Here is a 13,466-nt window from a genome sequence, read left to right on the forward strand (position 1 = left end):
ATTTAAAAAAAAACAAAATTGCATTCTTCCTGATGTCTACTATATTTTGATGACTATATGAACATCATGTATTAGAAACACCACTAACAAATTGCTAAGAGCACCTTGGTTTGATTTGTTCTGCCTCGATGTGAAAACTTTCACAGTACCTGACAAAAGGTACTGCACAATACCTATTGTGCTTCTGAGCCCTTAAAGACAGGTCTGGCATCCAAGAATAATTGGTATTATCACTTCAAAAACTGTCTGGCAAAGATTCACAGACAGATGAGTTTTTTTGGTGAGGGAACTCTTGGTTCAGAGCAACCCTATAAAAGTCATTATCTGTGTTGATTCAATAATGGATTCCTCGAATCAAAAGCGCGTGAGTTTGATTGGGAAGTTTTCTGTGACCAGGTGATCGTCGTAAAACACTGTGACAATGTTGACCTCGAATTCTGAAAATGAATACACATGTGTTTTAAATATACATAACTTTGAATTGTCCATGCAGGCACAGCACGACACTAGTGTGAAATTGTGCGAGCAGCAAAATAATTTAGCATACGGCATTAATATATGGGAGTTTGAATAGAAAATTATGATAATAACAATAATGATCCATGCAGGCTACATACCTATCTTAAAATTATTTGTGTACAAGGTCGGACATGTAAACAGCCTTGGAAACACCATGTATATTGGAATAGTGATCCCACGGCACACATCGCCATCTGCTATCTGGATATTCTGAATTTCTGTAGCTGAAATAACAAGACAGAAATGAGGCATGTCTACCATACAATATGTAGAATAAACCTGTACAGTTTAATATAACAATAGTAAAACAAATAAAAAGTGGCCTGGTTTGATGACGAGCAGCACAGCAAAGGAGAGTGGAACCTCCATTCACAGACATCTCTATCAAGGACATCCCTTCTATTAAGTACACTACAGTTTCGCACCAAAAGTAGTTGTTGCCATTCAATTTGACCTCTCTATTCAGGACACCTCACTAATAGGGACAGCACTTTTCAGTCCTGCGGGTGTCCATAATAGAGAGGTTCTGCTTTAGTATTTTTCAACAGGAAAGAGACAAATATCACAGTGTACAATTTCTACATTATACAAGCCCGGACAGGCATATTGAAAATATCTCTCATACCATCTTTAGCATATCCTTCTGCACAGCCACATGTCTCTACTCTCACTAACTGAAGTTCTATGGATTTGATAGGTGCTTCACTCTGGACCACAGTAAGCTAAATCACAGAAAACATAAAATGTTGTGTTAAAGGGGGACTATAGGCAGGAGCACAGGGATTATATTGGCCATTTCAGTTGACTAACATACCCTGTAAGGGCACCTGGTCATATTTGATTCAGCACTATATTCCTCGTACAAGCGTTAATAGTTTTGACTACAACTTTGAACGCAGGAGTCCTGCACAAAAATGTCAGCACTTGTGATGAATATAGAACTATAATGAGAATAGACTTCTACGGTATCCTGTGTACTTCACCACGTGTCAGTCATTTAGATAGAGTGTTAATGAAGCTAGACACACCTCTCCGGATAATGGCTTTGAAATGCAGCAAACTGTTGAGTCTAACTTCCCAGATAATTTGAAGGTTGGCACGTTGTGTTTCTGAAAGATTGAAACCAGATATACTGTTAAGAAAAAAAAATTGTTGCAAATTTGTTACCACAAAGGATGTCCCATTTTTTTTGAAAGATCTGCCATATATACTGATATTAACATATCACAATGTTAAGTACCGGTAACAATAAACAAGTAATTTCGATTGAATGCCCTTACCTCTTTGACATTCTGTAACGTATCAGGGCTGATGGTGAAATTCATTGGTTTACATACAGCCTTTTCTTCATTTTCCTTATACTCGACAATAAATTCACACTGCTTCTGAACATCTTTGTTGAGTAATGAACGCTTCATGTCCACTTTCAGGAGGTACTGCAAAACAAGGGGTAAAACTAGAAAACTTATTTTCAGACTTCTTTTGAAGGGGGAGGGGGGCGATTCCACGACCTAGATGCATAAGAAATTGCCTGCATACATTAGCATTCTACAGCCCACCGGGCTAGCGCATTTTTGATGAAAAATTCCAACATAATAACGGTTCTAGTGAAATTTCAAATGAGATCTCACCTGTATATTTACAAACACACCATGGTATGTCTCATATAATTTTTTTCCCTGTTTTGTCTTGAGTGGGATTTCAAAAGGGATCTCAGTCTTGCCTGACGGCAGTCGACCTGGCTTGGCAACCTCAAGCGTAACGTTCAACAGTGGAATGGGCTGAAAAAATAAAAGGAATCAAATAAAGATATTTGCTTCTGGTTAGCGGTTGAAACTTATGCTGTGGTGTCGAAATTTTTACCAAGCGCACGTCTTACTAACCTTCAATGAGTTATAAAATGCCTCGAACAGTCCCACACTCTTTGCACTGAGTTGCAAGTTGACTGTTCCGTCCATGGTCAGTGTGACACCCTGGTGCTGAATGTCACTCTTACTCTGGATGACAACTACACCAGCCACAACCTCCTGTGAAATAGAAATGAACAACCCCAAGATTAAGTTAAAGATTGTGTCATTGGCTGGTTGGAGCGGCATGGAAAAAAGGTATAAGGGCGGAACATAATTTGACAGTGTTTTACTCATCCTTGGTGATCCTTTGTCCGTTTACGGATTGGTAATAGACGAATTCGAAGAAGTTTGTTTTGGCGCTGACCTGATGTGTTCTGAGTGTCAGTTGTATAGAACCCCCAGGTATATGGCACGGCTTAACCCGCCGGCCATGAGGGAATTCCTTTATGGCCCAGTGGTTGGCGCGTTGGCCCCAGAGTGGAAGTTCAGCAACGTCGAGCGCGGTCAACCTTTGGATCGGTGACCGGCGCGTACAATACATCAGTGTGCACATTAGATTTGTCTTGGCGCTGATTTGTCTTCTTTGAAAAGGTCTATGGTCCCACGTATACACGCAGTGTGAGTTTTAGTGAAGAGTGCAGATTTAGTTCTACACTACAACAGTAGGGTCCAGTCAACGAAGGATATACTGTAGTACAATAAAAGGCAAGACCACAGTGCACCGAGCACAGCTGCCTGAGCAGGCTGTCGCGTCTGGCTAAACACATCCCCCTCCCCTCCGACCCCAAGTCCATCAGATCAATCATCATTCATTCATTCAATCATTGACGACCGATAATTTTCACAACATAAAAACATCTTACACTTGGCATGTTCAGCACAAATCCTAAATATAACGACGCAGGCATAAACTTGAATATATCAAAAACCATAACACAAATATGGAAATAAATACTTGCCCCCTCATGGTAGATTTTGTTGACTTTTTTCAGTCGTAAATCGAGACTTGGAACTGCCATTTTCACTTCCGGGTATCGCGTATGACAACAACAAATGACCCCGAAAATTTCCTTCCCTCCACTAAATTTACAAAGCTATTGTGTTTACAAGCAATCAATATATCAGATATGTTTCAAAATAACACACTAAGTGTTCTTTCTGACGAAAATTGGCGTTTCAGGGACTAAAGCATACGATTTTTGTTAATGATGTATGTATAAAGGCTCGGCTCCAGGTCAGGTGAGTACTTCCTGGAATTAGGTTGGCTGTTGTAAATTATCCACCCTCCCTTGTCACAGCATGTAAACGTTTTGTCTGTAGTTCAGTTCGAGCGAACTATTCGAAGTAATTTCTTTCATTTATTTGTATTTATATCTATTTTTTTCCAATGCAGCAGATAAATTATTCAAAAATCATTCAATTGATAACAAAACGACATGTGGACACATGATTGACGCACGATTGTTGGAAGAGCCAATCATGGTTGTCAACGAAGCCACCATGCGTGACTCCCTGGATACACCATTAATAACATTTTAGACAAGTTTACTTTAGGTTATCACAAAGAGAAAGTCAATCAGATATACATCTGCCATCATTACAAGGCATTTAGGCCTATATTATTGATAAGTACATTGGAATATCATATCAGACGGCAGCTTTATTGTCAGTTTGATCAAATTAATGTCCTTGGTGTCCCTGGCGGTTTATTTGTAGTGTGAGGAAGTCCTACTCTCTGGGGACCGCAAAAAACACCACGGATTAAGCCAGGATTTAACGGAATATTGACAAAATGACCCATGATGATGATATTGAGCTACTGAAAAAGGCATTTCCAGCCTTTACGTGCATATGCGAGCTGTGCGATTGCGGGTAGGTGAATCCAATATTTATTTTAAAATTATACGCCTTGTTCTCGTTATGTTATAGTACCGGTGTAGCAGTAGAAAATGTCACCCTGGAAAAAGTGTCCGGCCCCATTGTATTCCGACGGGTTGTAGTATATAATTTTCTGGAGGCCACCGACAATAGTTTAGAGAAAGTGCACTCACTATACAATAGAATCATTTGTTCCCGGACGTTCTATCCCCGGACTCCACTACACTCGTATGTGTGTGTGTGTGTGTGTGGGGGGGGGGGGGGGGGGTTGGGGGGCATAGGATCTAAATGAATACTAGATACATTCACGTACTCCTCTCCCTTGCATTAAATTCTATCGATCTACATAGTTGAGCAACTTACTTGATGTGCTCCAGGAGAAAGGGACATCTTGAATGGCATATTTTGAGACAGCTGCAATACTCCAATATCACCCCTCAAAATTGCACTTATATACATGTATGTGGAATTTCTGAAAGGGTTGGATTGTATTGAGACCCTTAAGTTCAGCTCCGAAGTTGTAACAAAGTGACACGATTGGGCACTTTAGAATGATTTGAAAGTACAGACCCGACCCCTCACGTTCACGTTCTCTGGCGAAATTACGTAGCCTACATGCTACTGTCGTCGTGGACTTGGAAAGGAAAGAGGCCACAAGCCTGCTATTTTCAGTAGAACTCTATGTCGAAATAGTCACTCATTAGGTAAAAACCTTCTCTATGAACATAAAATATATTTGCATTAGCCTTTGGACTGCCACATTGAAAAAGCCGCATATGCTTTAGAGCAAACACATACACAGAAGGCCCATGCTTTAACTTAAATCGCATGGTATATTTTTCAACCAATCTTTGTCGGGAGGAACGACATTGTGTGCTATTTGGTTTTGTCAACAATCCAAACATTTAATTGGTTCGTACTGTGTACATCTATGTTATTCTCCCCATTGATTGATTTAAAGAAAATATTACTTGGTCGACGACGAGTTTTTAAAAAATCCATTTGAAATAGCTATTAATTGGTTCAGTAGCTTCAAAAAGTTGTTTTATGCGCAACGAATATCAATTGTATGGGAAAAAAGAGAGGTTATCTCATTCATTGACGTCCCATTCATCTATATACCTGTAGTAGTTAGCTTACCAAAGAAATGGTTGGCATTACTTTTTTTTGTGGTGTGGCACACCTTAAAATAGATTGACCTCAGCCTGTTTTTTCAAGTGGAGCCCAGATCGCTCGCAGGTTTCCTCCTCTTCCTCTGTCATCCTTCTCTTGTCGAGATGCCCCCTACCCCTCCCCCACCCCTCCGTATCTCAAATAGCAAATACATGTATAATGGCTTCTTTTACATTTCTCGATTGCGTTTCCACATGGGCTGGGGTATCAACCTTCCGCACAGCCCCCAACCTGTCGGTCCACAAGTCTGATTTTTTTCTGGTGATTTCATTGCGTATGGTTGGACCTACCATGAGTCTACGCACGCCAGTATACGGCTGGTGAGATCATGGAGGTACAGTACTTACAGAAGATGATCACGGTAGCATAACAACAGAGTGACTCAATTTGGTGAGGCGTTCATTCAATATGTTTAAACGAAAAGGGAGGGTTGCCGTGTCCATCTGGACTTCATCTTGACCCTGAATGTATTGACATTGCTCAGCTTCCAGACAACGTGCGTAGTGGGCGGCGGCTACGGAGGCAATACCGCTGGAAGTTCAGTAAGTGGAAACTTGAAACCTTTATTTCTCACAGTGCGCAGCCCACGATTTATACGTACATGTTGGATTTATCAAAAGCCCTACTTATTTTGCCATTAACATGATTAATGTATGTGAGCATTTTATTGTAAAATCTATGTAGTCCGTTAAAACTGATCGACATGTTAATCCGGAATGTCCGATAGTGGGTTCATGATTTTATTATAAGCCTTTAGAGCACATTATAAATGTGGAATAATAGTTTACACTTCGTATTTGCCCGAAGAATGGCTTAAAAGGCCTATAGTTTTCGTACTCACAAAGGCATGAACAGTTTAGACATGGGGCCTACTTATCTTCTTCACTAATGGGTCATGTTCCTGTATTAAACGTTTTGTAAGTATAAAAGCAGTAGGCCCAGTGTATGGTTCACATGCAAGAAATCCTGAGGAAGGATTACAGCGGGACTTGGCCTGCATTCATTCATATGATAATATGGGACTATCTCACCCATAAACTTCTGTCTAGAAAAGTAAATCTTATTTCTAGATTGGTGTTAAAACCAACAATGTCTATTAGCTTGCAGAGATTATTACTAACACCACACACCAACGAAGGACTCGAACTCGAAATAATTTCACTAATAATTCTCAGATCCAGAGATCACTGAACATGTGGAGAATGTTGGGCCCGCAATAGGGTTTCCCTTCAGTACTCGTGTGTGACTTCATGATGCGTGGATTGCTTTGATACCGACTGCGGCGCCATCCTGAACCTGAGACAAGACCACAATTGATTTTTTAAGCCTTTTAGCAGTTAAATTGTCAATGTTTGACCGCGACGCATCAAAGAATGCGTCAAGTAGTGAAACTGAAATTCGGATATGATATACGGGTTAGTCTTGCGAGTAACTGGTGCGATGGAAATTGGTGATTGACCACGGAAATTTTTTTATAATCGACAAATTAGACAGACTTTGATATTTCCAATGTTTTCAGCCAACTGGCAGAAAAAACTCAAAACACGCCCCCTATTACCCAATTAGCAAAATTCGAAATTAATTTTTTCATCAAATAATTTCTTTATATCTGTAGACTTGCCACAGCAAATATTTTTTCAATACCTCTCCAAATATGTACTTGAGAGTAAAAAACATGCACTCGTCTAATTGATAGGCCTCGACCCTCCAACCTATGAATATTCATTAGTGGTCTTGTCTCACCTCATTGTCGATACTCCCTTTAAACGCAGCCGGAATATATATTGTCGCTGTTGCCAAGTGAAAGGCCCTGATGTTCAGGATGAATGAGTGCGCCCAGTCATAACTCACATAAATAAAACAATGACAGGAATATATGATGCAGTCATGACCCCGCTGAGATGGTCAACCAATCCGGCGCCAATTAAAGACCTATAACAGAAACTCCTCAGTTAATGGTAAATGATTAGTAATAGCTTGAATATAGATTTCTAGTAAAGAAAGTATTGAGGGGAAGACAATGGTAATCATATTTTTTTCGCTAATAGCTTTGAAATAAGTGGATGATTGATCTTTCAATGGTCGAATGGAGCGTTCGGTCCCCATGGAAACGTGGGCCGGACGTTTGTTCATGCGAGAGCAATATAACTTCGTTTACAGTATGAGATTTGTTTCGGAAGTACTCGCCGGTCACAATACTTCTTGTGGTATTTAGTGTTAGCTGATTTTGTAACTAGCCTGCACGGCTGACTTGTATGGCTCGCAGTATACATGCTTCTCGAAATTGGTGGCTTGCATTGGAACTAACTTTTTCCCCCTTGTCCGTCATTAAAGGCATTCAAGTGTGTTGGTCAATCATGACTATCTCCTTTGTCCCTCCACCATAAGGCCTGGTTTTCCCTTATGACATCACTATTTCGGACACTCAGCGCCCCATTTATGGAAAGGTGTATAGTGATGGCCGGGTGATTGAACAACTTTGACGAGAAATTCACAAATCAAAAAGGCCAGGGCTAGTCTTAGACTTTGGACGTTTTCGTAGGTCAATGGAAATAATTGGGACTTCAGACTGCAGCTTGCGCTCAACCAAAAAACTATGCGGATAAAGCATTAGTTGTTTTGACTGACAAAACGACCCGGATGTCACATGCCGCGTACAACAACAAAACGCACTTTAGATCTGGATAAATTAATATTCACTTGCTTGGGCGAATAGCATTCCATCGTAAAAAAACACTTAATTGTTTTTAGCAATAAATTGTACTATAACATGTTTTAGCACTTCGTTCAAAAAGAATTCAACATACGTACGCGTCAAATTGATATTACGCATGGATCAATCTATGATAAATTAGGACTGTTTCCTCGGTAACCGCAAACAGACGGTTCATAGTTGATGGAGGAAGCCAACCATTAAGAATCCATTAATTTTATATGCACAGTATCAAGAATACTAAAATAAAGACTAGTCGTTATGAATTCTTGCAGGGGCTACAATAACCCCATCATACCTTACTGTACACACTGCTTTGAGTTGTCCAAGTCATTATTTTTATCAAAAAAACCCACAATTTGTGACCCAGCACACCAATTTGGGTAAGTAAGTCGCATTGGTGTGGAACATATTGTATTTTACACCGAACAAATTGGTAACGGCGAGTTGTAGCCCGAAAGAATTATAACGCCTCACCACTGGCGGCGATTTGTCTAACGCCTAGTCTGGGATCCTGACTGCTCTTCATATTGGATACTCTGCCAATAGTGCCGGCACCGGCCAGATCTACCTATCTCCTTGAAACTTTCCCGATCTTTCAATACTACGCCATGGCATCGATGGTCCTGATTGGTTGTTGCCGGGCCGAATTGGCGACAGCTGGTCTTTCGGGAATCCTTGACTGACTGCTGAAATGCCTTATGGTGCTTTACCGAGTTTACTCTCCACTTGTTTACGGCACCTTAACCATAACATATTGCTTTTATTTTTACAGAACAAGCAAGTTTCCTTCACATTGACTATCAAAAAATGGATTTTTAAGTATTTTGTATAATAGAAAAAAATAATTATTTGCACTTTTACTAACTGTCTTTCCAGTCGCCACAAGCATCACAAAGACTGCAAAAGAAATGTCCCCAAAACACAAGCTCTCCGAGAGAAACCTCTCACTGACTACCAGGCTACATTCAAGGCGGTGCAAGACCCCAGGCCACGGTCCAATAAGAGGCCTCCACAAACACCACGTGATCCACATCCCCCAAACATGATCCTAAAGACCAATCAGAGGGAGGAGTTTCAACCGTATGACGTGGTAAAGGACGGGAGGCCGCCAGCATTTGTACAGGTATAGTTTTTTGTCTAATGTTATTTTTTACACGCAGGCCCAAGTAAGTCATCAACTTGGCTTTAAGACTAACGGGTTGAACTAAGACAAATAACGTCTAGTTAACGCTACATGCAAAATGGCCAGCTTACGAACTCCTGCTTCAGAATATACGTTGGAAATATTACCCCCAATATGTCCGTATAGTTAAGAATAAGACAATAATATACCTTTTTGTCTACGGTGTCCAGCTACTAAAGAGTAAGTTACTTTTTTGAAAAGGACTGAAAAAACCGTTAATAAATTTTGACCCGTCCTCCAAACTCTGACTCAATACCACCAACCAGCCAGTGCTGAGAGTACAGCACGTATATCATTTATATTTCAGGACACAACCTACGTTCCAGGGAACCAACCTTTTGATGGCATGACATATTACAAACAGACCTACACGCCAAAACCATTGGAAAATTTAGTATCACAGAGAATGCCCCCAGGGAAGGCGTAAGTATAACATGTTCGATCGCGGCTCAGAACCTCCTAAAAGTGACGAATTCCTAAAAATAATCTCTTCTGTCAAGCAATGCCAAGTAAGCCCCGACGACTTAATACAAATTAATTTACTGTAAACCTGTAACGTTCGGTGGTTTTGCGATTTGCAAATCAATTCTGAAAGAGACGAGTTCTTTCAAAATAAATCAACATAAATCTTTTCAAAGAAAGGTTAAGTCAATGTTGATATTTTCATCCTTTTCCCAGACGAAATCCAGGTCAATTCGATAGCAGAACGACCTATAAGGAGTTTCATAAACAGTGGGTGCCGCAAGTCACAAAGTCATATGGAGAGATGCCTGTTTTTACCGGTAGGTGTCTCAGCTGATTAGAGTCGCTATTATGTGATGAAAAAGGATGCGCCCCAGTGTCGTCCAAGTCCGACCGGCGACCAGTAACTGAAAGGTCGATCTCCACTTCTTCTGGCATAAATCGCACCAAGCCTTTTTCTATGGGGACACTTTGTCTGTGGGCATGGCAACGTAAAATAATGAAGGGCCATGGACGACAGAAAGGCCGTAATGTGCGTCAGGTCGAACGAATTTCTCCTCTCGAGGGGAGAGTTCTTCATCTTAGAGATCAGACGCGGATCGTCACTCTGAACGCTTGAATTCTTATTCCCCGTCTACGAGAACTTGATAAAGATACTGATAGTTTTATAATTTGATTATACTTTACTTATCTGCGCCTTGGGGTCAAATAAAAGTGTGTTTTTTTTCATTAGGTTCGATTTTGTACCCGGATAGGACCACGCGAGATGACATGAAGACAGTCATGAGAGACTCCTACCCTGGAGCAGTTGCCAAAAAGCAGGAACCCGCTAAGATTCCACAGGGGAATATTCTAATCGAAGGTAGGACCAACTGACTTAATCATATTCATTCGAGAAGAGATCGGCTCTGCTCGCTGAACGGCTTAAAATGACTGTGAAAATGTAACAGTTTTCGATGTACATCTGCTGTATTAGAGTTGTAAAACAGCTCGGACTCTTTTTGGAGAACAATAAACATAAGCTTACATTGATGCATATTTGATTCAATGGTCGTGGATGTTTCATCCAGTTAATTTCGTGGACGAAGTATAAACAACTCGTCATTGCCTTTCCCACTCCAGGTGACCAAGACCACCACACGGTACACCGGGACACCTATAAGAACATCAGAGGAGACCACAGGGTCAAGACCATCACCTATGACCCTGAACCAACCATACAGAGAGGGAACTTCTTCGGCGAGACACAGCAAATGCGCGACTTCCCCCCTTACAAAAACGGCCGGCGACAGCCGAGACCCCCGAATATGGTCGAGCCAGCGCCTGAGACGATAAATTTGAAATTCAATAACAAGTAAGACATTGAATGAAAACTTATTCCAAAACCTGAAAGTCCTGGAATAGGAATATGACCAGAGTTCTTAATTACGATTGTGTTGGTGATTGCATCCGACTTAATAGCCAGGAGGTGGTGGGAGAGTCAGTCAAAGTGACCGACACAAGGCCACCCACACTTTAAAGACCCACAACAAACAATTGAAGAATGAGTTCAAATTATTCATCTTTCCTTTCCAGCACATCTTTTGACACGGAACAGCGACACGAATTCAAAGGTATTGACACGAACCGATACCCAGCACCAAAGACAATGAAACAAGGAACCACGACCTATGAACCACCAACGGAGAAGTTTGCAACTATGACTGTACAAAAAGTAAGTAAATAAAAACATCCAGCGAGCGCGCCGATTGCAATTACATTGCACAGTGTCTAGAGCTTGAGGCTTACACAATCAGTAATTTAGTTGCCTTTCGAAAGCAACATTTGCAATACAAACCAGGAGTGATAGGATTTGATATAAATGAAATTATTACCTGGGGCGGATCCGGGATTATGAGGGGGGGGGGGGGGGGGGTGGCGCTGAGCTTAGGGTACAGTATGAACACCATCATAGAGAACCGTTTCTAAGCATTTCTCTCACTTTTCAAATTTGGTTTTGAAGGGTATGTGCGTGTGCATTGTATTCAAACTTCTACTATTCTTTTTTAGACTGATTACGTCCCGAAAGATCTCGGCGAAGCTAACGCGCCAAAGGCACGGATGCCACGAAGGAAGGAGACTGACAAGGGGAAGTTCGACGGCCATACGACCAACAAAGAACACTACAAGAACTGGAAGCCAAATCCTAGGATCAAGCACGGAGATTTCTACGAGGCCGTGACCAACAACTACGTTCCGCCACGGATCCCCTTTGTAGCACAATCCACCACCAGAGCCACCTTTACGCCCAAAGATGGCCGCCGTCCGGCGGATTTCAAACCAGAGCAGGTGCCTTTCGACACGCAAGGCAAGCACGATTTCAGAACCGTGAATAAGTTAACATACAAGGGTCAGAAACCGCAGATGTGCCAAGTTGATGCGTATTTATTGCAACAGAAGTTAATACATGAGCAAAATAGGGGACCAGTTGCGGTAGGAAAGGCATAGATGGAGCGGCGTTTGAATTTTAGCAGCTTTCATGATGCGAAAGCAACCAATACAATGAATTCGATTGGGTAACAGCGACGCTTTTATCCACAACGACCGTGCTAGATATTACGGCATTAACAAAATGGTGTTTAATCTAGCTTAGAAAGCCGTCTTGATCTATTGACATGACAGAATCATTGCTAATTTATGACAGGAATTTCAAAGGAGAGTATCATCTTTGTATTCTTATCTTTAAGGCACCACATATCGTACTTTTCAAGTACTTTTCAGGGTTTCGTTAGTTGATCTCCAAAGCCAACGTCCTATCAAAAATGGCTTATTTCATATAACTTAAGTCCGTGCTTAACTTAACTGCTGATAAAATCTTAGCAGTATTGATCATGGTGTGTGTAAAAAAAACAACTATTTTCGAGGGTGCTATTATAGTGGTTTCAATTTTAGATCCGTCCATTCCAAGCAAACTGTGATAAATGAATGTAAATAGAGTCTTTCACTTACACGTAACTTCAAAATATATAGGCCTAAAATTTTCAGAAGGAGAACATTGTAACAGAAAAATGTTTGAATGCACTTTTTATTAAAAAGGTTTTTGTTCATCATCGGCCACATTATGCAATGCTAAATCTTTAACTTATCTGTGATATAAATACTGGGCTTGTGGTTTTGGGAACAAAGTTACATGTTTTTTGTTTCGTATAGACTTCATAGATGGCATGAGGAGAAATTATGTCTAATTTCAGTTGGTAGACGCCAAATCATTTCAGTTGCGGATCCGTCTATTTGGGAATTTTGGCGTTAGGTGGCTCTTTGGTGACATCAATCTGCCTAAACAAACTCGGCGACCACGTAGCAATGGGAGGAAAAGACTAACATACTCTGTTAATGTATAATATCTTAATGTAAATATTTTGTGAATAAAAGATAACTCGCCTTTTGTGAATAACATTGTTTTCTTTGATGATAATATCAGATCTCTTCCTTCGAGTCTTATTCACAAAGCGGCTGAGACATTAGGCAGGTTTCGCAACCCTTAGAGCGACGAAGTACAAACTACGAACTACGAATGTCTGTTGTGTCATCAAATCCTGTGATAATTCAATTGCGCGACACTTGTAAATCATCAGTATAACCAGAGTCATTCAAATAAATTTATTTGAAAGACTCTGGCATTACTTTATAGTTGTGCGATGATTCG

The 13,466-nt window shown here is 40.8% G+C and overlaps 2 protein-coding genes across 2 annotated transcripts; one reads left to right on the top strand and one right to left on the bottom strand.

Annotated features, from left to right (window-relative positions):
• Positions 1-23: 23 nt before the first annotated feature.
• Positions 24-3,433, bottom strand: LOC135502368 (vacuolar protein sorting-associated protein 26C-like). Its single transcript, XM_064795154.1, has 8 exons — positions 3,329-3,433; positions 2,403-2,546; positions 2,151-2,300; positions 1,800-1,955; positions 1,548-1,628; positions 1,145-1,241; positions 618-743; positions 24-437 (listed from the first exon to the last, which is right to left on the bottom strand). Exons 1-8 carry the CDS (start codon positions 3,386-3,388, stop codon positions 355-357), a joined length of 897 nt encoding a protein of 298 aa, XP_064651224.1. The 5' UTR covers positions 3,389-3,433; the 3' UTR covers positions 24-354.
• Positions 3,434-3,866: 433 nt separating this feature from the next.
• Positions 3,867-13,195, top strand: LOC135502018 (stabilizer of axonemal microtubules 1-like). The gene is made up of 8 exons (XM_064794456.1): positions 3,867-4,241; positions 9,013-9,259; positions 9,627-9,742; positions 9,998-10,101; positions 10,515-10,643; positions 10,904-11,135; positions 11,357-11,495; positions 11,831-13,195. Exons 1-8 carry the CDS (start codon positions 4,162-4,164, stop codon positions 12,266-12,268), a joined length of 1,485 nt encoding a protein of 494 aa, XP_064650526.1. The 5' UTR covers positions 3,867-4,161; the 3' UTR covers positions 12,269-13,195.
• The last annotated feature ends 271 nt before the right edge of the window (positions 13,196-13,466 follow it).

The sequence above is a fragment of the Lineus longissimus genome, chromosome 18 (assembly GCF_910592395.1).
Source record: "Lineus longissimus chromosome 18, tnLinLong1.2, whole genome shotgun sequence".
In the NCBI taxonomy this organism is placed as follows: Eukaryota; Metazoa; Nemertea; class Pilidiophora; order Heteronemertea; family Lineidae; genus Lineus; species Lineus longissimus.